This window comes from Malaya genurostris, chromosome 3, assembly GCF_030247185.1.
Source record: "Malaya genurostris strain Urasoe2022 chromosome 3, Malgen_1.1, whole genome shotgun sequence".
Classification (NCBI taxonomy): Eukaryota; Metazoa; Arthropoda; class Insecta; order Diptera; family Culicidae; genus Malaya; species Malaya genurostris.
Genome location: NC_080572.1, coordinates 201,547,604 through 201,575,350, shown reverse-complemented (window position 1 = coordinate 201,575,350; position 27,747 = coordinate 201,547,604). Strand labels below are relative to the sequence as shown.

The 27,747-nt window shown below is 37.6% G+C and overlaps 1 protein-coding gene across 3 annotated transcripts in view; it reads right to left on the bottom strand.

Annotated features, from left to right (window-relative positions):
• Positions 1–27,430, bottom strand: part of LOC131435357 (uncharacterized) — a 78,594-nt gene extending 51,164 nt beyond the window's left edge. For all 3 annotated transcript variants that reach the window (XM_058603162.1, XM_058603164.1, XM_058603163.1), the window contains exon 1: positions 27,025–27,430. In XM_058603162.1, coding sequence (XP_058459145.1) covers positions 27,025–27,124 — 100 coding nt within the window. In that variant the 5' untranslated portion in view covers positions 27,125–27,430. The remainder of the gene's footprint in view (positions 1–27,024) is intronic.
• Between the last annotated feature and the right edge of the window lie 317 nt (positions 27,431–27,747).

Genomic DNA, 27,747 nt, shown 5'->3' with positions numbered 1-27,747 from the left:
GTGAGTAGTTGAATGTTCATGACGAAATCCAAACTGCTCTGGAAAAAGCTGCTCTGGTAAAAAAAACTTACTAGCCGTACAGATTGTGGTAAGCCGTACAGATTGTGGTAAGAGATAAAGAGTTTTAACCCCCTAATTGTGCACATAACCAATTTCACTTGATTTTACGTTTCATCTTAGACTCATCAGTGCATAGCAGTTTATGTTGAACTGCTACCTCTGACCTCTGACCTTAGAAAGTTTCCAGAAAGGTTTAGAATATGGTTTAATTTGTTCAACTAATCTATGTTTAATTTCTTTTTGTAAATCCTAAACTATGTTTTTCATAGCAGGATCACGAGAACGTTGATATTGTCGTCGACGAACATTCTTCAACCGAGAGAGCAGTTGAAGATTGTCATCGATGATAGGAGAATTTATTTTAGTTTGAGCTTTGGGAACTGAAAGATTTCTAGCTTCGATAATGTAATGATTCAAATTATCAATTGCTGTGTCGATGTCCGCAGAATTTTCAAAAATAGTTTCATGATCCACATGATTTTCAATGTGAGATCTGTAATCCAACCAATTAGCTCTATGATAGTTGAATATAGAACTAATTGGATTAATTATAGCTTCGTTGGAAAGTCTGAATGTTACAGGAAGATGATCTGAGTCAAAGTCAGCATGTGTAATCGGTTCACTACAAATGTGACTTTGATCTGTTAGAACCAAATCAATTGTAGACGGGTTTATCACGGAAGAGAAACAAGTCGGATTACTGGGATGAAGAACTGTGAAGTAACCAGCTGAGAGTTGATTATGAAGTATTTTACCATTACTGTTATTTTGCCTACAATTCCACTGGACATGCTTAGCATTTAAGTCCCCTATTACGAAAAATTTCGGTCGATATCTTGTGAGTTAATTGTTCGCCGGTGCATTGGAATGGCAAATATGCTCCAGCGATGAAATAAATTCCATGAATGGTTTCAACTGCGATTCCCAAGCTTTCAATAACTTTAGTATTGAAAGAAGGTAAAATTCGATGTTTAATTTGCCGTTGGACAAAAATGGCAACTCCACCACCCAATCCAGTAAACCTGTCAAATCGATGAACCACATAATGTGGATTACTTTTCAATTTGACATTTGGTTTAAGAAAAGTTTCTGTCACAATGGCAATATGATTTTGTGAACTTTGAGAAAATTATAAAATTCATCTTCACTCGATTTTAAAGATCGAGCATTCCAATTTAAAATATTCAAATATTTATTTAACATCACTGTTAAATTTTAAATCCATTATATTATTATTTGCAAAATGCCATCCGATTGAAATGCTTCAAAAAGTGATGAAGTCGAATTCATTCGGATGATCTTTTGAAAAATTTTATCTTATAGGTAGATCATTTTATTTTCAGTTATATCGCCTAAATCAACTTATTTAAAGAAGCGAATGGCATTGAAGGAATATTGGCAGGTTGACTGCCATTTGAACTGCCGTTAAAAGAAGATGATTTGGCCGATCTACCTATTATTAAATTGTTTTCGTTAGAAGATGAACTCCAAGGCAGTCCTGTGTTTTGATTATTTACATTAGAAGAATTAAGTGGTAGATTTCTACCTAATATACTAGCGTAACTGTCATTAGAAGAAGAGATGATGAGGTCGATCTACCTGTCAATAAATTGTTTTCGTTAGAAGACGAATTGGCAGGCGTACCTGTTTTTTGTTTTAAATTCTAAGAAATAAGTGCCTTAGAAGAATTAGGCGTGGCATTTGTAACGATTTTTTTTATTTTCAAGTATGTTCTGTAAATTTAAGGTCGTTGATTTGACTTGTTGTCTAAGCGAACGAGCGTTTAAAATTTTTTTCCTGATAGGACATTTCAAATAATTGGATTTATGATTTCCATCGCAATTTGAACATGAAAATTTATCAGTGGTTTCATTCAATGGACAAACGTCTTTCGAATGCGATTCACCACAATTCAAACACCGTATATCCATATGACAATTTTTGGTTCCATGACCGAAGCCTTGGCAACGACGACATTGCGTTAAGTTTGCAATACGATTATGCCGTTTATAATGTTCCCAATGAATTTTAATGTGGGAAATGAAACGTACTTTTTCTAAAGTTTTCAAATTGTTTACATCACTTCGATTGAAGTGTATTGGTAAAGTTCATGGGAAATTCCAGAGCGTGGTTTAAAAGTACCATTCGCTCTTTTTTCATAAGTATTTTTGGGAAGGGGCAAAACCAAGCAATTCTTTTAGTTCATTTTTAATTTCGTCAGTACTTTTATCATTTGATAAGCCTTTCAAGACAGCCTTGAAGGGTCTGTCTGATTTTATATCATATGAATCAAATTTATGAAGTTTCTCGGTCAAATATCGAATAAGCCGTTCGTAATCGTCCAATTCATCAAGCAAGACTCGACATTCTCCTCTTCGTCCGATTTGAAATGAGACTTTCACTTCCGGGAGAAAAGTAGAAAGCTCAGTACGGAATGCTTTGAAGTCGGAAATCATCATCGTCATTGGTGGCATAAATTGTTGTTTTTTTTTCCAGAACGACAAGCGTTCATTTTGGGAATTTTTGACGAATTTTCTTCTATGTCGCTACAATCGGATTCAGGAAGAATCTCGTAAATATTGTTAGACGGCATAGAATCAACGGAAGGGAATTCCGTCCGTTGTCTTTTATTTTTACATTCAGATTCTATAAGATCGTGAATGTTATTAGAAAAATCTTTAATAACGGATTGTGATTTATTCCGTATTGAATTATTTTTAGCCTTAGGCTTGTTGCCTTTCCGGTTGGACGCATGCATTTTTGAAATGAATGAAATTTTAAATTAAATTAACTAGGCTAAATTAGTCTTCGATTAGACTCCTAGCTTGGAAAAGTCTTGATAAAGACTGATTTTGTGGTAGTCCTAATAAAGACTGATTAGTTCGAAGAATAGTTGTTTGAATAGCGAGCCTTAAAAAAGACTGATTAATTTCTTAGTCACTCTAATATCACTTAGTTACTGTAATATCACTCTTAGTATAGCCTTGAGAAAGGCTGACTAATTTGTAGTCTTTAAAAAGACTGTTAGTGATTCAGGTAGCCTTGAAAAAGACTGAAGCCTTGAATCAATGAAACTCTAGGTAGCCAGAAAAAATTTCCAGGAGCCAAGAGCTATACGCGTGCGGTGCGAACGTTCAGCACCGACTGATGTACATTTTACCTCAAGTTCCCTTTTGTACTGTATTGTATTCCAGCTTACCTACACAACATAAATCCGAAGTATTTGTAGAAGAACGAATAGAGTGTTTCTGATGTAAAAAAGACTAACAAATCGATTGCATATAGTTTAAATGCCAACAACAAACTCGTTGTACCGTTTTACCCCATTTCTTTTCTAGTTATAATATTCAGCTGAAATATGATCCAAAGTCAAAAATCAGATCCAATACGATATATCAAAATTGGTTCATATTACCACAAAACTTCTGTGATCCAATTCAATACAATGGCAATGACAGAACTAGTCCATTTAACCCTTTATTACATAAGTCGTATTTCTGGTTAAACTTTCTTCCACATACCTAAAGGAGGTTGATTTCGGTTAATTCAAATCGATCGATATCACAAAGAAAGCTAAAAAAAGCAGAGTACACATAGGTTCAATTACCTCACGAATCTTCTATTACCGTTTTACCTCAATTTATTTCATAAGTCGTATTTCTGGTGAAACTTTCTTTCGCATACCGAAAGGAGGCTTAATGCGGTTAAGTTTTGTTCTATTCTTAGTCACATACGAACCTTTTTCCAAATCTGGAACGAAATCTTAAGACTCAGTTTAAGGATAAATTGGGGTAAAACGTGTAACAAGTACATATTCGTAAAATAGTTATTGCAGACTTATCTGTAAAAATATCTAGTTAGTTTATCGTCAGTACCAAAATATTAAATGAATGTCATAAGTAATATCTAATTTATCGATTATTTATCTCATAAATTATCCGACGCAAATCAACAACTTGAAGCACCGCAAATGAACTGCATTCAATGGAAGGTTTGCTATAACACCCAACTGAGTTACCCATGGCACTGGCGCTTCGTGATTCGGTGACTCACTCGCGGACATGATAATAGCTTCTGTGACTCTCTCGTTTACATGATAATAGCTTCTGTGACACTCTCGTTCACATGATAATAGCTTTACAGCCGAATGCGGCCACTGACCCTTGGCTAAATGTGTAGGAAAATGTTCGTTTCGCTTTAATACGCGAGGGGGATCTGGTTAGTATGGTTAAGACGGTTCGCTAGAAAAGGATAACCATTGCTGAAATTTGGGTTTCCGTGCGTTTAAACGCAATTAACAAACTTCGCCTTGCAAGTTCCGGTAACGAAGATTACCAAATGCCCGGGTAGTCTGAGGATTTCCAGACCTCGAGTTCTCACTTTGGTCTGACTAGTGGAAGAGGCAGGAGTTGTCCGTAATTTGTTATTCGCGACGTGGTGTGTTTGATCAGGTTATAAGTAACATGAAAAGACTTCACGCAGTTAGCTAAAGTTTAGTTTTCCTTTCCCAAACAGATAGCTTATATTGTCGATACAGTGGCAGTTAGCGTAGGCAGTGTCGTGTGTGGAACAAAAGTCAAAAGGGTAAGCCTCGTGTTCTCACACTATGTGCTATGTAGAAGGTGCTTATTCGCCATATGGCGTGTAATGTTTAATTTCTATAGATTCGCAACGGTCCGACGTCCGGCACACCACCAAATCTCGTTAGAGACAATTTCTGACCCCACCGTCAGCTCGCAAGGTTTTCCCGGCGGTACATGTGGCCGGAAGAGGGTCGCTGACGTCATCATCGCACCCTTAGAAGGGCAGACCAGCAATCACGTCATCGTCGACAACTTTCATTTCGGTTACGGCCGGAATTTGCGGCGTTCGTACCACGCCGTGCGAATCTGCGGTAAGGACTTCAGCGCCGGTTCGGTGTGATCGAAGGCGGTCGCACACAGCAGCAGCAGAAGGAGAAACTAATGTCATCCGTTGTTACCGCCATCTGCAGAACCACGTAAAACCTAGGTCGTGAGTAAAACAATTTGCACGTTCTGTTTGTGAGTGTCCATGCGCATGTGACTCAAACTAGGGTCACTACCCTCGATATATTTAAGTGAACCCTTTATAAGCAACGGCTGCCAGCCGCACGGCAGACCGAGACAAAGCACAGTGAATCAGCACACGAGACACACGAAACAAAGCATCTTAGTGATCACGGAGATTCCGTACAGTAGATACATGTAGGAGATGAATGTGGAAAAGGGAAAGGAAAGGGACTAAGACTAGGCCTAGGCATGAATGCAAGACCGCGGAAAGCGTAGACACGAATAAATGTAATTGTAAAATAAACCCTAAAAGCCTTTCAACTTGCACGATAATGGGATACAATAAAGCTTAAATTTGTAGTATGCAATGTAGATAGATTTGCTCTATATGAAGTCGTCCCGTCTTTAGTTTGCTGGAGAAGTAATTTCATGTTAGCGTTTGGCGTTCTAGATTGTTGATTGTTTGTTTACTGGAGAGGTCGACTCCGAAATCGATCCGAACGAATCCCGAATCTTTCTGCTCCTCCGCCTAGATTGAGGATTCCGAGGTTTACCTATGATGATAATTTCCCCGGCATAGACGATTGCGTTGAGCGCGCGGGAGATCTCAGGTTGCGGTTAGATCCTTTCTCTGTTTCAAGAGCCGTTTGAGTCAGCTAGCTCGCTTCCCTTCCCTGATTAGGGATAGAATGAACCTTTCCCCTTTAAGGTCTAAAGCCGGGCAAACAAGAATTGGCGGGTGATCTCTCAACCAGAGAGTGGCGCATAAATCACCTACTTATTAACGGGGCAGTAAGCTGACCAGTTATAAACGGCACAACAAGATTCGTCCGGTCATTGAATCTACTTATAATCTACTACGCTCTCAGCGAATGCGAAAGAAGGTTCGGCCAGAGTTACAACTTATAAAATAAGTCGGAGTAAAGAGGGTTACACGGGTTAGTACTATCAATCTCAATATGTGAATTTGGATCACTGAAGCTTTCTGCGTAATACGGACCAATATTGATAGGTCATATTGGATTTGCGCCGGTATTGTAAATCTGAATTTAATATAAAATTATGTTTGTGGGGAAATTGGGATGAAACGTTGATTATTTTTTGAGGTTATATGCGAAACATAGCACTGCCTTGTTTAACCATAATTGGTCCACACACGGATCAGTAGAACTTTTTTTTCTGTAAATTCATGGAAGAAGATGATTTGGGTAAAAACAGAATTTGCGGTCGTTCTTATTAAAAACAAGCTATTTATCGAACTTATGAACATGTCAGGAGTACCGATTAGTCGAATTAATTTTTTTCGGAGTTTCACAATTACAGGGTTGTTACGGTCGCGCGGATTTCGCGATTTTTGCGGATTTCGCGCGGTTTCTGCTCAGATTTTGATGCGATGGCGCGGATTTCAAGAAACATTATTTCAGATTTGTTAATCATTTGCTAAAAAAAAAGTTCTTTACAACATTTTTAAAGCTTGTGAGTTGTATTAAACCCCAAAAAATTAAAGATGGACGAATATTCCAGCAATTGGTCGTGCTGGCCGAATTGATAAATTTTCACTTTGATAAAACCAAAGTTTACGAGGAGGCGGCAAATGTTTTCTTCTTTCTTTCTCAGATATTCGAGTTGTACAAATTGCTATTTCAGCAGAGTTGTTACCGGGAATTACAAAAACTTTTCAATATATGTGCTAGAATTTTCTCGAAAGAAGATTTTTGAACTCAAAGATATTGAAGTCTGATAGAAGATATAGTCTCAGTGAAAACGCATTCAATAATGCAAAGAACGTAATAAATGGAATGCTATTCATCGATAAAAATCTCATTCTTAAAGCAAAATTTTCAACTACAGTGGAATTGCTGCTTTGTGCGTTGTATCGAAGCTGTTTGAAATTATAGTTCTGGATTTTTGCCACATATGTTAGTTGCCCTAACTACATATCTGAGATTTAGCATCGATTCATGCCAACTTCCACAAATTTAGTAACCTACACTTACTTCATCGTACGTTCTTTACAAGTACGACTACAAGTAGATTTTATATACTTCGATTTCTCTGCTGCGTTCGACAAAATCAATCATTACATAACGATCTCCAAGTTAAGTAGACTGGCATTTAACGGATCATTTTTAAATTGGTTTCGAGCCTTGGTATTACATTCCTGTAGTGGAATTTGACCTTATGTTTCAACAGACTTCGCAGCCGATTCAGAGTGTACAGAACCATTACATGGCTGATGCTACGATTCTACTGACACTACGAATCCTTCCAGGTCGGGGCTCGAACATACGACAACTGGTTTGTAAGACCAGTGCCCTATGCATTGAACCACCAACCCGGAACTATCTAACTGGTCGTGAAATGATAATGAAAATAGGAGACTGTACAACCTCACAATTTGCTGTTACCTCTAGAATTCCTCAAGGAAGGCACCTCGGACCGTTTATATTTTTATTGTATCTCAATGATCCAAATTTTTCGATCAAGTGTATGAAACTATCGTTCGCCGATGACTTAAAAATATTGCATATAATCAAATCAGTAGCTGACTGAGAATTCCTACAAGAACAGTTATAATGAACCTAGTTGTTGTAACATCAACAAAATGGTTTTAAATCTGTTAAATGCCTGTGTGTTCTTCTGGATTCCAAATTAAGTTTAAAGGAGCACATAGAGTTTACTATCTCTAAGCCTAGCCTCTAAGTTGTTAGGATTTATTTTCAGTGTTACTAAAGAATTTTCGGAAATCTCTGTATTGCGTTCGCTCAACTCTCCTTTAAACCTACCTAGAAACTTGTAATCCTTTAAACCTACCGAGTTACCATGACCGCTGCAAACTGATTGGACTCGACTTATTATCTGTCCGTCGTGAATCGATTGCTCCGAGCTATTGCAATTGTGACAACTAGGCATTCGACGTCGTAATCTTCGATCCTATTTTTTTCTTCGGATTCCCTATGCTAGAACTAATTACAATGAGCCCATTTCTAGCATTTGGCGCATATTGAACAAATGTTTCAATTCTTTCGACCCTCATGTATCACGTATCGTGAGGAAATCGTTCCTCATGTTATTGTCTTATTACTATAGAAGCACTAGATTTAAGGAAATGTATCATTCGGATTATTGTAATTTTTTGATGCAAAAGATGAGGAGGTTTTACGCCTCCTGGAGAGCAAGTTAGACAGGAACTAACTCTAGTGTCCGTTTCCCTGCTCCAAATAAAAGTGGTGTAAACGTTTCGCTCGAATATCACGCGTTTTAGTTTACAACTTCGCGCGTTTTAGTTTTCGACTTCGCGCGGATTTCACGCGTTTTGATTTCGAAATTTTGCGTAACAACCCTGCAATTAGTCTTCGAAGTAAAGTCAAAAAAAAAATTGGGGCACAACTGTCATGATAGTGAACCCCTTGTCTGACAAAGAAAACAACACCTTTTCCAAGAACTTGGATTCAAAGAAGTCCTATGCTTTAAAAAATTTAAAAAAATACTAATTTTATTGGAACCGTTTACTGGTTCTGGAATTACAGGGTGATAAGTGTAAAACTTTTTATTACTATAAAGTTTTTTCATAGAGCCATGGAACAAGCTAAAAATTTAATGGACATTGTTTATAATTTTCTCTGATTTGTAGAGCTTGTTAACAGATGACCAAATACCGTTCGCAGTTTCCGGTTAGGGAAGCACCGGAAATAGTTGTCAAAAATTTCAAAATGGAACTGACTTAAATTGCTCCGAGATGCTAAGGCCGATTCTCATTAGATTCAAATGAAAGGTATTACCGAAGTGTGTTCTAAATTCTATCTAGATCTGATGTCCGGTTCCGGTATCATAAGGTGATGCAGAGGCGTAGCTGGCGGGGACAAAGGGGGCATTCACCCAGGGCGCAACGTTCTTAGGGGGACTGACAGAAGACGAGCTCTAATTCAAGTTAATAGTCTGAAACTGACAGAAAACGGGCGAAAAATTACAAAAAAAAAACGAATTGAAAATTAAATAGAAACAAACTGAAACTGACTGAAAGTGAACTGACAGCAAACGAACGAAAACTTAAGGAAAACAAACTGAAACTGACAGAAAAAAAACTAAAACTGACACAGAAAAAAACTAACTGAAGCTGAAGCTAACAGAAAAAAAATAAAACTGACAGAATTCAAGCTTAAATTGACAGAAAGTGCACTGAAACTGACAAAACAAATAAAAATAAAACTAGAACAGAGCGAAAACACACTTAAATTAACAGAAAACGTATTGAAGCTGACATAAAACAAACAAACTGATAGAAAACTGAAAAAACTGACAGAAAACAAACTGAAACTAATGGAAACAATTGAAACTTATCAAAAACCAAATTAAACTGATAGAGAACAAACTGAAACTGTCAAAAATGACTTAAAACTGACCTAAAATAAACTCACCCTTAACAAAAACGAAACCGACAGAAACTGACAGAAGATGAGCTGTAATTCAAGTTTATAACCTAAAACTGACAGAAAACGGGCGGTAAGTTACAAAAAAACGAATAGTAAATAAAACAAAACAAACTAAAACTGACTTAAAGCGGACTGAGAGAACGCGATCTGAAACTGACAATAAAACGAATGAAAACTTGAAGAAAACAAACTGAAACTAACAGAAAATGAACTGAAACTGACAGGAAAAAATGAAACTGAACAACAAAACATATTGAAACCGACAGAAAATGAACAGAAACTGGTAGAAAGCGAACTGATTATAACAGAAAACAAACTGAAAGTGAGAGAACAATATGCAACTGGCAGGAAACAAATTAAAACTGACAGAAAACAGACTGAAATTGATGGAAAAAGTGAAACTCATCAAAAACAAAATTAAAATGATAGTAATCTAACTGAAACTGACAATAAATTGAACAAAACTGTCAGAAAACAAACTAGAACTGACCGAAAATAAACTCAGCCTTGTCGAAACCGACAGAAGATGAGCTCAAGTTCAAGCTAATAATCTGAAACTGACAGAAAACGGGCGAAAAATTAAAAAAATAAAACGGATAGTAAATGAATGAAAAACAAACTGAAATTGACTGACAGAAAACATACTGAAACTGACTGAACACGATCTGAAACTAATAGAAAATCGACAGGAACAAAAAAAAAACAAATGAAAACGTACAGAAAACAAACGGAAACCTATAGAAAAGAGACAAACTAATAGAAAGCGAACTGAAATTGGCATAAAACGAATAAAAACATACAGGAATCGAGCTTCGACAAAAAACTAACTGAAACTGAACGAAAACGTACTGACTAACATTTTATTATTTTTATTCAAAATCTCGTAAAAGCTAATGTTTCGCCGAGGTTAAAAATTAACTGTCTCTGAGCATCTTCCAAAATTCTAAAATCGGATTCACGTTTAAACCAATTTCCCATCCAAAAAAAAAGAAGATCCGGAAGAAAATAGAGAAGAAAAATCCTAAAAGTAGAACTCACTTCGATTTCTCAACGATACTTGAACCGATTTACACAAATCGTGATTTAAATTGTCTCCAAATCTACCGCAAAATTTCATCCGAATCCGAATTCCAATTCCGCAATCACAGGGCGATGTGTGCCAAAGCTTTCAAACCAGCTTATAAAATGACGATACAAAACCGGAATGCACCGGCGGTACGTGCTGGTACGGAAGAAGAAAACACAACAGGCTTTTACGAACGATGCATACAGCGTGCATGCATACTAGTGTCCAAATGTGAATGTCTGAGTCACCATCCTCAGATACTGTTTCAATTTGTAGATCATATTTGTTGCTTTCCATACGAAACAACTTCGGCCATTCCAGTTTTCGGAAGTATTAAGAATAGTGGTCAAAAATTACAAAACAGATCTCTTTTTTTTTCTTCAAGACAACCAAAACTGTTTTCAAAAACTTATAGATTCAAAGGAAAAGTCTTACAGCTACATCCGGAATTCCTGAATTTGTTGTGTAGACTACTACACAATATACAGGATTTGTAAATTTGGTGAGATTACGTCCGAACAAATTTTCCTATTTCTACTCAATCAACAGTTTTTTTCTAGAATTCCACAGTAATATTTATGATGGTTCTCGTAGGAGTAATATGAGAAAGGCATCATTACACCACTAGGTGGACTATAATAGGTTTTTCTGTTATGACTGATTAAATTTCACATGTTTCTCACGTAATTTTCACTTGCCACTTTCACACGGCTAACTAGTATGACTGTATGATTTATATGAATCATTTACCAGTGAAAGAGATACGTACTTCTGTGGATCAATCGTTACACGCACGTTCTAAGTGATCTCATGTTTCTCGAGTCAAGTCTATGCATGTAATTTTCAAACCGTAAAAATCTGTTACATGGACGCTTTTCGTTACCGTTGATTCAATGGGTTTTTGTAGTTTTCTTTCTAACTGTGCAGTTTTAACGGTGTTCTTAAGTTCCTGGTCATTCTCAAAGCTTTGTCCATGAAACTGTATAGTTAAACTAGACATAACTCTAAATAAATTGGCTGAAGCAGCTGAAAAGTTCCTTTCGCACACAAAAATCTCATCACATCGCCAACTTCTTTGCCCTGACGGAAGCAACGATTATCGCGGCATTACTTTACTGTACGCACTGAAAGGCAAATGACTACTGATTCAAAACAACACCGGAATTAGATGATCGAGTAGTGCACGTACAGACATGTACAAGTTCAAGCGTGTTATGACTTGTCGATTTTGAAATATAAGCGAACGGCCCTTACTATTTGAATGTTTCTTGTACGTAACTACTGTTTGAAACGTGTTTATGAAAAACAAAATATAATTTCGATCCTAAACTAGCGTAGTGCTACGTTCTCAAATGCAGTGTGAGAGTCCCAAACACATTACTATAAAATACTGATTTGATTTCTAGAGCATCTACAAGCTCGCCATAAAACTCTTTCTCGTGACGGTTGACTGTTGCTTTTTTTTGATTATGTATGCAACGGATCGAAGCTGGTTTTATTTCTGGCAGGTGTACTCCGTGCCGCCAGATTACGATCCAGAATTTGAATTCAAAGGCTTATTCGTATCAGAGGATGATTTTAAATTTTAAATTGCGATAACAGGCATTTCTCGTTAACTGAATAGTAATTTATTTCAGCAACTAAACAACCATCGGCTACCAAACTGTGCTGCAGCACTCTTTCTGCTATGTTCTATCGATAAAAAGCACAAAAGTAAGTTCGAGCCACACCTTTCCATGGTCTTTAAAGGTCAGCTATTTGAATTTTTTTGCATCATACCGCACACTATTTTATTCAATTGCGCTCTGGCACGTCAACATTTTATCGTTTGCTATGATTGGATATTAATGAATCACGGCACGTTGAGGTTCCTCGAAGCTGAAGAAAGTGGTGTAAAATTAAATTCCATTCAATTCCAATTTAAATTACAAATCTCAATCGTGTCCTTATCTGATCCTTACATAATGAAATGAGAGTAGCGAAGAAGGTACTCTGAGTGAAGTTGAATGACAGTTTACAGTTTGACAGATTACCAGTGAACAAACAATGCTTTCCTTCCTCAAGCTTTTGTTTGACGCAGATATATATTTCTTATTTTGGAGAGATCATTTTGTGCCAAAAATATATAAGTACGTTAAATTGGTAGGAACATAATAAGCTTAAATACCGGTCACTAAGTTGTTCGGGGTCTGTGCAGTAGTGAACTACTGACATTAGATGGGAAAGGAAGAGAGAGAGAGAGTGAGAAACAAAAATTAGACTAAACATGTATAAAGAAACGAAAGTAAAGAAAGCCACTAACGATGGCAGATCGGGTCGAACTTGCGGCTAGGAGCGTTATTTCGGGTGAATAATTCATCGCGGTAATTTACAAACTTCAAGCGGCGAACGCAGTGAACGGACCGTGCTCACGCATATACGGTCAATTGTTATTCTGTGGGCTGTGATGCGGCTTCACGAACTTTGAATCGGCGGCACAGTCGCGGAGTTTAAATAAACCAAATAAAAAAAAGCTGCGGATGTTTGTCTAATTATCGAAATAAGATGTGTTTTCGTTTGATACAGTACGTGCACTTGGGTATCTACTCGGAATATGTTGCAGGAGAGAAATTGAGGACCAGTTTCACTCGCACGTGGGTGTGAATGGGTACAACGGAAGTCCAAGGAGAAATCAATCCAAACACGGATGGCAACAGTTAGTTGTTTCAATTGATGATAATTTTTCACAACTTTTTAAAAGTTCATCCAACAGAGATGTCATCGTTTATATATTATACTTGTTACGCACATTTTCCATTGTCCATTCGTCGGAGAGAAACTTAATCAAGCTGATGTGCTTCAAATGAAGACGAACATTAGAAAAGATCCTAAGTGCAAATGACAGTTTCTCTATGTTTTTATCTGTTTCGATTATAACGGTACTATCGACAATCCTTTTCTTTGACTCTTTATATAGAATAATGATAAAACCTGCCCAATTTTGATCCGCATGTACAGCAATATGTATTAATAGTTGAAAGGGACAGTAAACAAAGATGTGTTCATAGTAAATCATGTGTTCATAGAACTGTTTTCAATGCTCAGTAAGAAATCTTTCCGCTGAATAAATGTGGGACGATAGAAAGACTCCTCGATGAAATGAAAGAAAAATCAGTTCTATATTATCACTCGCACTGAACGCATCGCGTATTACTGTACATGAAATTTGTTTAAAATAAAATCGTTTTAAGTATTTCCTAAGCAGTTTGGAGTTTTCCTTCTTATATGGGGGCTCAAATCGGAATGTTGAGTTACTAGAAGCTCTTCTGTGGATTGGAAACTTCAGTAAATCATCTAAAAGTGAAATCTCGATAGATGATTGCAAGATGGCCGACCGCGTCGCAAAGTTATGTGAAAATTTCACAAAAGTTGGTTTGATGCGAGAGTGCGAAAGACGGAGAATATCTTCGGAAGGAGACAAAAAAACGATGGCAGAAAGAATTGTTTCTCACGACCAGTGCGGTAAAATTTCATTTTCAATCGAATAATATAAGATGAAAACGAAATTTATGGCCGCTGACCATCAGCATATCCCTACTAATTCATTAGACTTTTGCTGCCATTTTCAAGTGAAGCTCCCGGAATTCATCGTCAGTTGAATAATCGTTGATAGTCATTTGAAGTTTTGCTTGCTCAGTTTCAAGTGCGGAGTAGTGTAACTTCTTCATTGCATTCGCTCTTGGTAGTAAGCGAATTCGAACGAATAGAATTATAAATGGAGTAAAGTATTAAAAATGAAAACTGAAGGAGGAAACAATTAATTTATGTGTATTCTGTGATTGATATTTCAGCAATCTGGTTTGTCTTTCATCTATTATCTTGAACCAATTGGAATGTTTACATGAACCTCATTTGAAGGCCGCTCTCACACTATTGAAAAAGATATTTTGTTACTTCAAGAGATCAACTGACGGTGGTTAAACTGAGCCTCGATTGAAGAGAAACGATTGATGACTGAATGCTGCCCGTTCGGGCCGTCAGCAAACATTGTGTGTGTCAGAGAGTGAAGTTTACTGCATTCGAGAGATCGTCAATGTGTTCCACATTCGGTTTCAATTGAATTGAATGAAGTTTTACAGCACTGCTCACGACAACGATGCGAACGATGCATGTCTGTGTGCCAACGACGAGGCACCCGATAATAATCATCCGGAGAAGCAATCCGAATGCGACGTAGCCGATGAAAGCGACGCAGCCGATGTTACCGACGACGACGGAAACGAAGAACAGTCCAACGATGAAGGAACGGAAGCCGCCAGCAACAGATCCGACGACGATGACAAGAATAATTACAATGATAACGAAGAACGGGGGGCATCTACCCCGAGATTGCGAAAACAACTGCCGCGAAAACCGTATTCGTTTCGTGATGTCGAAGATAGCATCGAATCTTTCGGAGCCGACGATGGTCAAGATGTGAAGTTATGGATGAAACAATTTGAGTCTATTTCAAATATAGCGCGTTGGAACGACGAAGAAAAGCTGATCATGTGCCGCAAAAAGTTAACGAATACAGCAAGACGATTTGTATTTGCGCAACGAAACTTTAGTTCATTTGTCAGTCTAAAAAACGCTTTAATGGCAGAGTTCTCCCCGGTTATACGAGCGAGTGACGTACACCGTAAACTGGCAGCACGAAAAAAGAATTCGATCGAGTCCATTCACGACTACATATACGAAATGCAGCGAATCGCTCTTCCAATACAGCTGGATGAACCAAGCATATGCGAATACGTGATTGACGGAATTACCGACGATGAATTTTATCGGGCTATCCTATACGAAGCGCAGACCATTAAGCACTTGAAAGAAAAGCTGTTAAACTATGAGAAAGTGCAAAGGAAATCCTATAAGAAATCCCGATCAGATGATGGGCACCTTAAGCGGAAGGAACAACGGAAATTGGAACAGAAAAAGGAGAGCGAAAAAAATGACACAAAACGACATTGCTTTAACTGCGGTGAATCTACACACGTCGCAGGCGAATGTCCGCAGAAAAGTAACGGGCCGAAGTGTTTTAACTGTAACACGTATGGGCATCTGTCAAAGGAGTGTCAGAAAAAAAACGACAAAAAGTCTAATAAAAAGCAGACAGCAACGGTTAACGTTCTGAAAACAGTAAACAATTTGAAGCCGTATGTAAACGTTCAAATACATGATTTGGACATCCGTGCTTTTGTTGATACTGGTAGCGAACTGTCTCTGGTACGACTAGATTTGTGGTTAAAGTTCGAAAAAAGCGGCGAAAAGTTACAAAAATCTGGCCAAAAAGTCCGTGGCTACGGCGGTGATGTTAGCGTTGTGTGTGGCGAAGCTATTTTGAGAATGCTAATCGAAAATGATGAGTACGAAATTCGTGTTTATGTTGTCCCGAATAGTGCTATCGATATGCCAATGATAATCGGAATGGATTACCTTCACCGTGTCGACTATGCTATCACGCCGAGTGGTGTCCGTATTACAAAATTATCGGTTGAAGATTCTGTGACGGATGCGTGTGATGCGAAGTGGATTGGTCTCATTGAAGAATATATGAATGCAAACGAGATAACTGTACCGTACCAATATCGCGATCAGATTATGCAACTTATTGAAAATTATAAACCAGCAACCAAAGTGAAGGCGACAAATGAATTACAAATCAGACTAACAAACAACGATATAGTGTGTGAGAATCCGCGACGTCTCGCACCACTTGAAATGGATGTTGTGAAGAAACAGGTAGATGAATGGCTACGAGACGGAATAATCCAGCCATCTGATAGCGAATATGCTAGTGCAATTGTAGTCGTTCCGAAAAAAAACGGTTCACGTCGCGTTTGTGTTGATTATCGTGAAATCAATAAAAGGATGCTCCGTGATAAGTTCCCTATGCCGAATTTGGAGGAACAAATTGATAAGTTGTCTAATGCCCGTATATTCACTACGCTGGACTTGAAAAGTTCGTATTTTCACGTACCTGTTGAGCGTAACAGTCAGAAGTATACATCGTTTGTGACCAGCGAAGGCCAATATGAATTCCTGCGTGCTCCCTTCGGTCTATGCACCAGTGGAAACGCATTCGATAGATTTATCAATACAGTATTGAAAGATTTGATTAAAGATGGCAAAGTGATTGTTTTCGTGGATGATATAATTATCCCTTCCAAAGATGTAGATGAAAGGTTAAAAATATTGAATGAAGTTCTAGAAGTCGCTGAAGCGGCTGGCTTGCAGTTTAATTGGGGTAAATGTGTCTTTTTACAACGTCATGTTGAATACCTCGGATACACGGTATACGACGGTCGAATAGAACCAGCACCCGATAAAGTCGAGAAGTTAAAGCAATTCCCGCAACCGAGAACCACGAAACAGTTACAACGTTTTTACGGATTGACAAGTTATTTCAGAAAATTCATTAATTCGTTCGCTGAAATCACACGTCCGTTATCAGGTATGTTACGAAAAGGGAGTTGTTTTGAATTCAATGAAGAAGCTGTAGGTGCGTTTAATCGTATTAAAGAGTGGTTGGCAAGTTATCCTGTGCTACGAATATTTAGACCCGACGCTGAAACCGAAGTACATACGGATGCTAGTAAACTTGCGTTAGCTGGCATTTTGATGCAACGCGCCGAAGATGACGGGAAATTTCATCCGTGCCATTTTTTCAGTCGTATCACGAACGCTGCTGAGCAGAATTACCATTCATTCGAGTTAGAAACATTAGCGGTAGTTGAATCATTGCAAAAGTTTAGATGTTATTTACTGGGTTGCAAGTTTAAAATTGTTACTGATTGCCGCGCATTCAAAGATACGATGATGAAACGTAAGATGAACGCACGCGTAGCACGATGGGTCGTTACACTTGCCGAATTTGAATATGAAGTCGTACATCGCTCAGGAGGAAAGATGTCCCATGTTGATGCGCTGTCCCGCGCTGATGTGCTTATCGTAGCAACTTCCGTAACTGCGCAAATGCGTACTGCTCAAGAAGATGATGAGAAGGTTAAGGCGATTAAAGCAGCTGTTGTAGGAAATGGTTCATTCAAAAACTACACTGTGAGTAATGGCGTGCTCTACGATGGTGAAGGTGATGCCAAGCGTATATATGTACCCGAGTCCATGGAATCGGCGATGATTCGATCTGCGCATGAGAAGGGTCATTTCGGTGTGAAGAAAACCAAACAACGACTTGAATCAGATTACTTTATTCCTGGAATAGAAGATAAGATTAAACGATGCATTGCCACGTGTGTTCCCTGCATTGTCGGCGAAAGGAAGAGGGGAAAAATTGAGGGCGAACTTCATCCGATTCCAAAAGGAGATGCTCCTTTGGACACGTTCCATGTAGACCATCTGGGACCGATGCCTTCGACAAAAAAATCGTACAACTACATTTTAACAGTTATCGATGCTTTCACGAAGTACGTTTGGTTATTTCCAACAAAAACTACTGCAGCAGACGAGACGATTAAAAAGCTGAAATTAATCTCTGATAATTTTGGCAATCCAAGAAGAATCATTAGCGATAGAGGATCAGCGTTTACGTCCGGAATGTTCACCAAATACTGTAATGACGAGGAAATAGAACTACATACTATCAGGGGACGGGTATAGCGTGATGTGTAAGTCGATGCCCTTTCACGCAGCCCACATGGGTTCGGTTCCCAACCCCGCACATAGGGTCAGAAAATTTTTCTGGCCCGAAGAGGCGAATGACCTTAAGGTTAAAACCTCTATAATCGAAAAAAAAAAACTACATACTATCGTGACCGGTGTACCCCGAGGCAATGGGCAGGTGGAGCGCGTCCATCGCGTGATCATTCCGATGCTCACCAAGTTATCCTCTCCGAGATCCGATGAGTGGTTCAAACATGTAGGCGAAGTACAGAAGTGTCTAAATAGCAGTTGGCAACGAGCAATTGAGACAACTCCTTTTCAACTGTTACTTGGTGTTAAAATGCGCACAAAAGGAGATGAATTGTTACACGAACTATTGCAACGTGAAATCCGTAACGAATTTGAACGAGAGCGTAGCGCTTTGCGCACCATGGCACATGCAAGTATTAATAAGATGCAAGAGGAGAATCGGAGGTTCTACAATCTTCGTAAAAAACCAACAGAGAGGTACAAAGTCGGCGATACCGTGGCCATACCGAAAACACAGTTCGGTGTAGGACAAAAGGTGAAGCCAAAGTTTTACGGACCATACGAAATCATAAAAGTTTTAGAGAATGATCGGTACGAAGTACGAAAACTCGACGAAGATGCTGAAGGACCGAGAGTAACTTCGACTGCTGGAGACCATATGAAACCATGGACACTTCCGGGTCGGAAGTAATGTCAGGAAAGGCCGTGTGGGACGATAGAAAGACCCCTCGATGAAATGAAAGAAAAATCAGTTCTATATTATCACTCGCACTGAACGCATCGCGTATTACTGTACATGAAATTTGTTTAAAATAAAATCGTTTTAAGTATTTCCTAAGCAGTTTGGAGTTTTCCTTCTTATATAAATGTTCATGAATAACATCATTCTATTTACATCATACAAAATGAACTGTTATTTTTAGATTACTTTTACGTTTACAATTATTAAATTGCCTCGTCAGCAGGCTTCAGTCCTATCTAATTTTAATTCACCATCTGACAGATTATGACGAAATGTTGTACATGGCAACATTACACTCTAAACTAGTTTTACACAATATTTCATAAATTTTTAACCATGCAATAAAAACTTACACCCAAAAGAATGTGTTGCGTACTGTCCTCAGTGGTCATGACATCGGTAAAAGATGAATGTTGAATCTTTGAAAATTACTATCTTTCCACTACAATTACAGGGTTGTTACGGTCGCGCGGATTTCGCGATTTTCGCGGATTTTGCAATTTTCGCGGATTTAGCGCGGTTTTTGTTCAGATTTTGATGGGATGGCGCGGATTTCGGACGAATTTCAAGAAACATCATTTCACATTTGTGAATCATTTGCTTGAAAAAAATGTTCTCTGCAAATTTTTTAAGCTTGTGAGTTTTAAGAAACCCAACAAAATTAAAGATGAGCGAGCTGGCCGAATTGGTGAATTTTCACCTCGATAAAATCAAAATTTACGAGAAGGCGGTTCTAGAAAATGTTTTCTTCAGAGGACAAAATTTTGAAATTATAGTTCTGGATTTTATAACACATAGTTGCTCTGACTACATGTCTGAGAGTCAGCATGGATTCAAGCCAAATCGTTTAACTTCCACAAATTAAGTAACCTACACTTCTTTCATCATACCTTCTTCACAAGTATGACTACAAGTAGATTCTGTATACCCTGATTTTGCTGCTGCGTTCGACAAAATTATTCATCACATAACGATCTTCAAGTTAAGTAGACTGGGATTGAACGGAACATTTTTGAATTGGCTTCGATCATATCTAACTAGTCATGAAATATAAGACTGTACAACCTCATCATTTGCTGTTACCTCTGGAGTTCCTCAGGGAAGTCACCTTGGACCGTTTATAATTTTATTGTATGTCAACGATCTTAATTTTTCGATCAAGTGTATGAAACTATCGTTCGTTCTTGATTTTAAATAATTTCATACAATCACATCTGCAGCTGACTCTGAGCTTCTACAAGAACAGTTTAACTAATTGGTGTAACATCAACAAAATGGAAACAAACTAAATGCCACAAAATGCGCCATCATCTCTTTTTGTCGCAAAAAGTCTGTACTCAAGTTCGACTATAATATTTCACAAACTGTTCTCGAACGCACATCGTCTGTTAAGGACCTGGGTGTTCTTCAGGATTCCAAGTTAAATTTTAAGAAGCGCATAGAGTTTAGTATCACCAAATCCTCTAAGCTATTCGGATTTATTTTCCGCGTTACTAAAATATTCTCGGTTGTACATGGTTGTACGGAGCTTTCAGTATTTCACTTTAGTCCGCTCAACTCTGAAATATGCTGCTTTTCTCTGGTCACCTTATTACCAAAAGGATATCCAACGCATTGAAGCGACTCAAAATCGTTCCTCATGTTATTGTCTCATTAGATTTAGTTACTATAGAAGAACTAGATTTAAGGGTATGCATCATTTGGATGATTGTAATCTGTTGATGCAATAGATGAGGAGTTTTTATGCCTGCTGGAGAGCAACGCTGATCGTTCAGCGCAAAGTGACGTGTTGTATGCGGACTTTTTTTTAATAACTATTTATTGGAATATGAGTTAAAATTAAATTATTAAGATTTGAATTGGGTGTTCAGCCACAAGTGGTGACTTTTCAGCTCTATTATATATATATGATTTGGTTGTTACCATGAGGACATCATTTGCTTCCGCAATTCTGAGATTTTTGTGTAGGGAAAATTCTAAACCTACTTGTAATGTGTAATGGGGAAAAGGAACTTATATACTAACTTACTAACTAGTACAGAGAGCGAATCGATTCAATTGAAGATTGCATCGATTTTTGTCGGAATTTGCTTATAATATTTTGTGACATTACATCTAATGGTTATATATTTGTGAGTCTGTGTAACTCATTTGTACTGAACCAGGGAGGACGCTTCAAAATCATTTTCAGAATTTTATTCTGAATCCTTTGAAGCGTTTTCTTCCTGGTGGAACAACAACTTGACCAAATTGATACTGCATAAAGCATGGCTGGTCTGAAAATTTGTTTATAAATTAACAATTTGTTTTTTAGACAGAGCTTAGAATTTCTATTTATAAGAGGATATAAACATTTAATATATTTATTACACTTTGCCTGGATGCCTTCAATGTGATCCTTGAAAGTGAGTTTTTTGTCATACGTTAAACCTAAGTATTTAGCTTGATCAGACCATGTCAATTCCAAACCATTCAATTTGAGAACGTGGTTATTGTTTGGTTTAAGAAAAGTTGTATGCGGACTTATTTATTGTGTTTATATGAGAAACTTATGCAGATTTTTAAATTATATGTAAGTGGATTTTAAAGTTCTGCGGAAATAGTAGTAGTGTAATGCTTCCACTTTGCGCGGATTTCGCGTGTTTTAGTTTTCGACTTCGCGCGTTTTGATTTTGAAATTCTTCGTAACAACCCAGCAATTAATAAATCGGCAATTTGGTTGTTTGTTGAAAATGATTGAATATTGAAAATATCGTATTTTTCGGCTCATCTCGGGTTTAAGGTAAGGTTGATTTAAACAAATTGTTCCGCTTATCCGATTTTTCATGGGTTTACTTCAACTAAAAGTTTTTAATTCTAGTTCTTAGGAAAACTTTGACAGCAGTTGATTAAGAGGTTCCGAACTCTGCCCCAGGAGAATTGGCCGAAGACGGGCAAAGAAAACATAACAATAAAATCATAAAATAATTTTAACTGAACCAAAAAGTGAAGTTGAATGAAGTAACAGACATTGTAAAGATATCATTCAAACGTGTACATTCTGTCATATCATCGATTTTTTGGGAATGCGAAAACTCTGTGTAAAATAAATGACGCGCGACCTCACAATCGATTGAAAACAACAACGAATGATGGTTTTGAACTGCACAAATTGTTTGCGAATGCACCAGATTCTCCAGATTTGGCCGCCAGTGACTCTTTCCTGTTCTCGGATCTCAAAAGAATGCTTGATGGAAAAATATTAAGTCAGATGAAGATGCAAAAACAGAGGACAAAAATGGTATCGAAAAGTTAGAAAGTCATTGGAATCACCTCCGAAGGCAACTGTGTTGAATAATAAAATCAAATCTTACCAAAAAAGTGCTTCGTTATGGTTGATCGGAGACTTTTTAATTGATCTGGGATTCTAAGAATTAGATCTCATAATTTTCAACTTGACTTCTAAAAGCAGGGCGTTGTGTTTATACAAACAATTGTTGTCTCTAAAAATACTTTTTAAGACAGGGAGCATATAAGCTGTTGTTTTTTCACATTTTTTGAAATATTTGAATAATGCAATGCAATACACGCCATCTTTTTCTAAAAATTAAAGGAATCTTTAGATTAGATTAGATGTCCTTGATTTTTTGCCCGAGTTTTACCTATTTAATCATTCACCGAGGAAGAAATGGAATCTGTAAAATAAATGATTTTTGTGTAAAAATCACAAGACATTTTAAACGGTAGGATTTTTAAGTAACGGAAATGCGTTGAAACAATAAATTTTGGTAAGAGTTCCTCTGGGAAATTGCTTATAGTCATAATACAAAGTAAAATTGGTAAAAGCTACATAAATAATAATTCATGTAATGTTATATTGTTATTAGAAAGGGTATTATACACTGTCCAACTAACCAAAAGTTCGGATAAAAGGGACGGATTTGGCTAAGTAACTCGGTTTTGAAGTAATTATCCAAAAATCAAAACGTGTCAAAAATAACCACGTGTTTTCTTAAGCACCGAGGAAGTTCACGCAGAATTTATTTTGTACTTTCAAGTCCTCAAAGGAAACTTTTAAGCAGCAAGAAAGTAATGGGAGCGGGTCATTTCGCCGAAAGTCGTTTCGCCGAATGCCATTTCGCCGAAAGTCGTTTCGCCGAATGGGTCATTTCGCCGAAAGGGTTATTTCGCCGAGAGGGTTATTCCGCTGAAAAAGCCAGTTCGTCGAAAGGGTAATTTTTTTAGGGTCAAAAATATTTTTTTGCTTCAAATCCCCGCATGTGGCGCAGCCACATAACCGAAGCCAAGATGGCGACGCCAGCTGAGTTGGCCGCCGACCTGCCGTCGGAAGCGGCGGCCTCTTGCATACAAACCTGTAACCGCCTCGTTTGCCCGGTCTACTCAAAGCTGTTTTTTTACTTCAGTTAGGTCCGAACGAGCGATAGCGAGGTCGGATAGCATACGAACAAAACGATGTAGCGAAGCCGCATTAGATATTTTTCCATCTGCACTCATTTATCGGAAAATTCCGGAAACAATTGCCTGATAGCTAATAAATAAAGTCAATAAGTTATTTTGGTCAACAAGTTATTTTGGGGATTCCGTTCTAAGGATCATGAATAAACCTACAAAAAAATTTCAAGTCTCTGGATCACATCAGAAGTACGATTGTAGGTCAACAAAACGGGAGTAAACATAATCATTTTTTATTTGTCTTCTTTTATCAATTTCAATTACGATATTAAAACTAGTGACGATTTCGGTAAAATTACCCTTTCGGCGAAATGGCTTTCGACGAAATGACTTTCGGCGAAATGTCATTCGGCGAAATGACCCTGATCCTTCAGTAATTGTGAAACGTCTGGTTGCTTGAGTGTTCAATGTACACAAGTGATTTTTTTTCGGTTATGTGTTTGCCGTACACTGAGTGTAAATTGGGAAAAGTTCGATGATTTTTCAGGAATTAGATTTTTGACGTGAATACGACTTACTTTACTATGGGTCGCTTTTTCAAAATTTAGCCTGTACAAGAATGGATAAAATTTTCAGTAGTATGAGATAACCACGAATAACTCAAAATTGAAGTTTTCTAAAATGTTTGGTATGAACTTGCATTAATATGAAATTCAGTGCCATTACACAATACAAGTAGGTTTAGAATTTTACCTACACAAAAATCTCAGAATTGCGGAAGCAAATGATGTCCTCATGGTAATAACCAAATCATATATATAATAGGGCTGAAAAGTCACCACTTGTGGCTGAACACCCAATTTAAATTTTAATAATGTAATTTTAACCATATTCCAAAAAATAGTTATTTAAAAAAACAAAAAAAAAAAAGAAATTCAGTGCCAAAATAAGACGCATAAAATTTCAACCACATGAACTGAACGAATCATCGCACAAAGCGTATTGTGCAAAACCAACACATATAAATACGGTATATTTTCAGTGGTTGAATGCAATGGACTTACGACATGTTTTGTTCGCTAATAAAAGAGACACTAACTATAAATGGTTATAAACCATGATTTTTTTTTAATTTGCTACACTGAGGTCTCTTTTTACGCGGGAAATACGTACCGCGTAAAAAAACCGCGTAACTTCGGAAATTCGCGTAAAAAACCGTGTAACTTCGGGAATAATTGCAAAATAAAGAAAAAAAATTTTTTATTCCAAATATCTTAGAAATGCATGAAACGTCCAGATCTGGTTTAATCTCAAAAAATTTTTTTGTGGAAATCGACTTTAGGAAATAGAAAAATTTTTAGCCTTCCAAAATCGATTTTTTTATGACGATAAAAAACCGCGTAACTTCGGAAATCCCGGAAATCCGCGTAAAAAGAAAGGAATATTCATTTGGGCATGTTTTTAAGGACTGTCGATTTAGTCATTCAATTTATAATTCAAATGCTCTTGAAATTGATTGATTGATCACCTTTTGCGAAATTGTTCGTTGTTTGTTACACATTAAAATCTTTGACTTGATGCCAATATAGCACCTAGCTATTGTTTTATTGTATCATTTTATAAAAGAACTGAATAATATTCAAATAAGATCTTTCTTATATGGAATTAGAACTGAATTATTAGATGTTTACTAAATATATGTAATTTGTTAAGTGCATATCATATCAGTATAAAAAAGAATTTACGTTACCATTTATCATGAATTTTTGAAGGAATATAGATACTTTTAGTCTACGTTTGGCGAGTGAATATGAATAATTTATATTTTACAATTCTTAATTTCGGTTTGTGGATATTCTCTCAATTCGCTATGCAATTTGTATTTTCGAGTTGATAACTAAGTTATTGAAAAGAATGTCATATTAATTCCCAAGATAAATTTAGAAATCCTAGACGGCTGAAAAGGATTTGCTGTAGATTTTTTTCCATTTTTTGAATGAATTTGAGCAATGCATTTTTTTATTTAATTGGTCTTGTCTTCTTCTAATTGTACCGATACAATTATGCAAGTGACGCATTGAAAGTTTGTAAAACTCACACAATCAATCACGTACTAGACGTGCGATTGTCGGTATTCGAAAATGTGGAAAAAGCATGTCAGTTTTACTCGTATTCACGTTGTCCAGTTATGTCTCTGACATTACTCTCCCACCTTTTTTGCAATATTTTCATTTTGATATTAAAACCAACATTTGATTAGTGCCTGTTTGTTCGCTCGGGTTGGCGGTTCAATGCATAGGGCGCTGGTCTTACAAACCAGTTGTCATATGTTCGAGCCCCGACTTGGAAGGATTCTTAGTGTCAGTAGAATCGTAGTACTAGCCATGCAATGATTCTGTACGCTATGAATCGGCTGCGAAGTCTGTTGAAACAGAAAGGTCAAATTCCACAAAAGGAATGTAATGCCTAGACTTTGCTTTGCTTTGCCTGTTTGAAACAGAAGAAGATGAAGCTGGAGCAATTTAAAGGGAAAGTTTCAATCAAAATTAGGGACATTTAAGAGGGCTACTGTCGAATGACGAAGGGCAAAGTTATACAAATACCGAATATACTGCGTGGCAATTGGTAATTGAATTTGAGCAGTACGGATGACTTTATTGATTGTATTGTTGGAATTCGAGGAAATAGTAAAGGTTAACAGTTGTAAGCCCGAAGTGGTTTCAATTATCGAAAAATAATAAATATGATCATCGAATAGATGATGACGCTGTTATACCCCATAAACAGCAAAAGTAACAAAAGCAAAATCTCAAATCCGCGATTGACGACAAAGCAGAAGTGAAGATAGACTTGTGATGCGGTGTGTGTTGTTTTTCTGTTGGATATGTTCCCATAGAGATAGGACTACAATTCCACAGCATTCAGTTGGAGCCAAGTAAAGCGAAGCGTGCTTGGTTCTTCTTAGCAATTGGGCTGTCACTTCACGTGTTTTCATATCCAAAGTAGTTTAATTGCCAAAACAATTTCCCGGGCGAGGTGCCATCTACAGGTTCGAGTTCCGTTTCTGCGGTAATATTTTCGCAGTTTTCATTAAATAGTTGCATTCGTATAGTTCCCCGATCAAAGATACGTATAGATACTGATCAAATTTGAAACTAACTCAAGACGGCTCTACTTCTTAACAAGACTAAACTGTCACTTCTCTTAACGCAATTTCGTTGAAATTAATTTGGCACACCATTTCGTTCAGTACTATTGATTTCGATTGTGATGGATAATACATACCACAGCAATATGTACGCTTTCGTTATATAAATTGATTTTGAGTATCGATAATTGACACGTATTTTAAGGTCAACGCGTGTACAGGGTGAACAAATAAGGAGAAGAAAAAGCACTCCACAAAAGTTGTGCAACATCATACATCATTGTAGTATCATTGGGAGCCCTTCTATTTACCGGCAATCTTTACCCCTATGCTCACTGACTGGGATTTGGCTGGCAGTTATGCCTGCTGTAAATCTCACACTTTGTTGATTATCTGTTTCGCGCCACGCTATCCGGCATTATTTGTACATTATATTTTTTTTAGATCTCTGTGTTCGTTCGTGTTCGGCTGGAATGCTTTCATACCTTTATTTTCCGCTTTCACGGTTTGCTCCGATGCCACACTGCTGCAGGTGGTGGTCACTAGTAGCATCAGCGCTATCAACTGCCGTTTCCTTATCATCATGAATAAAAATACCTCAATCACTCGAGGTCACTTAAATATTTCACTTTCTTTCTGTACGCTCACCAACCGTGGTGCAGACTGCACAACGCACGGCCAAGGAGTATTACACCGGTCACCGAAGTTCGACTTGCGTGGGTGGACAATTATCACTTTAAAATTACACCGTCAGCGCATAGCACACTTGAAAAAAAAAAGCAAAACCAAAACCAAAAAAAAAAGTACTATTTGGCTTCTCGCACTCTGTCACACCAGACTGGCCAATTTCACCATCGGATCCGTTGTCTGGCGCGAACACGACTTTACCGATTCAAGATCAAGGTGATATTAAGCGCGATTTCCTCCCAGCATTCAGTTTTATACCACGTGAACAAGGCAGCAGTCGGGCTTCGTCCGTTGCGATGTCTCATATGGCTATACCGTACCGACTTGGAACCAGCCGAGCGATCCTGTTCGTCAAACGTGCAACTCTCTCGAGTCGGCAAGTGCTGATGGGTATGGCTTTTGCTTTTGGTAATACAGCCGCTTGTTAGGGCCGCACAAAATGAGTAAGTTTTCCATGGGACAGCGGTCAATCCAGTCGGAATGGGACCTATTTTTACCAGCTCGATGTAACTAGTAAGGTA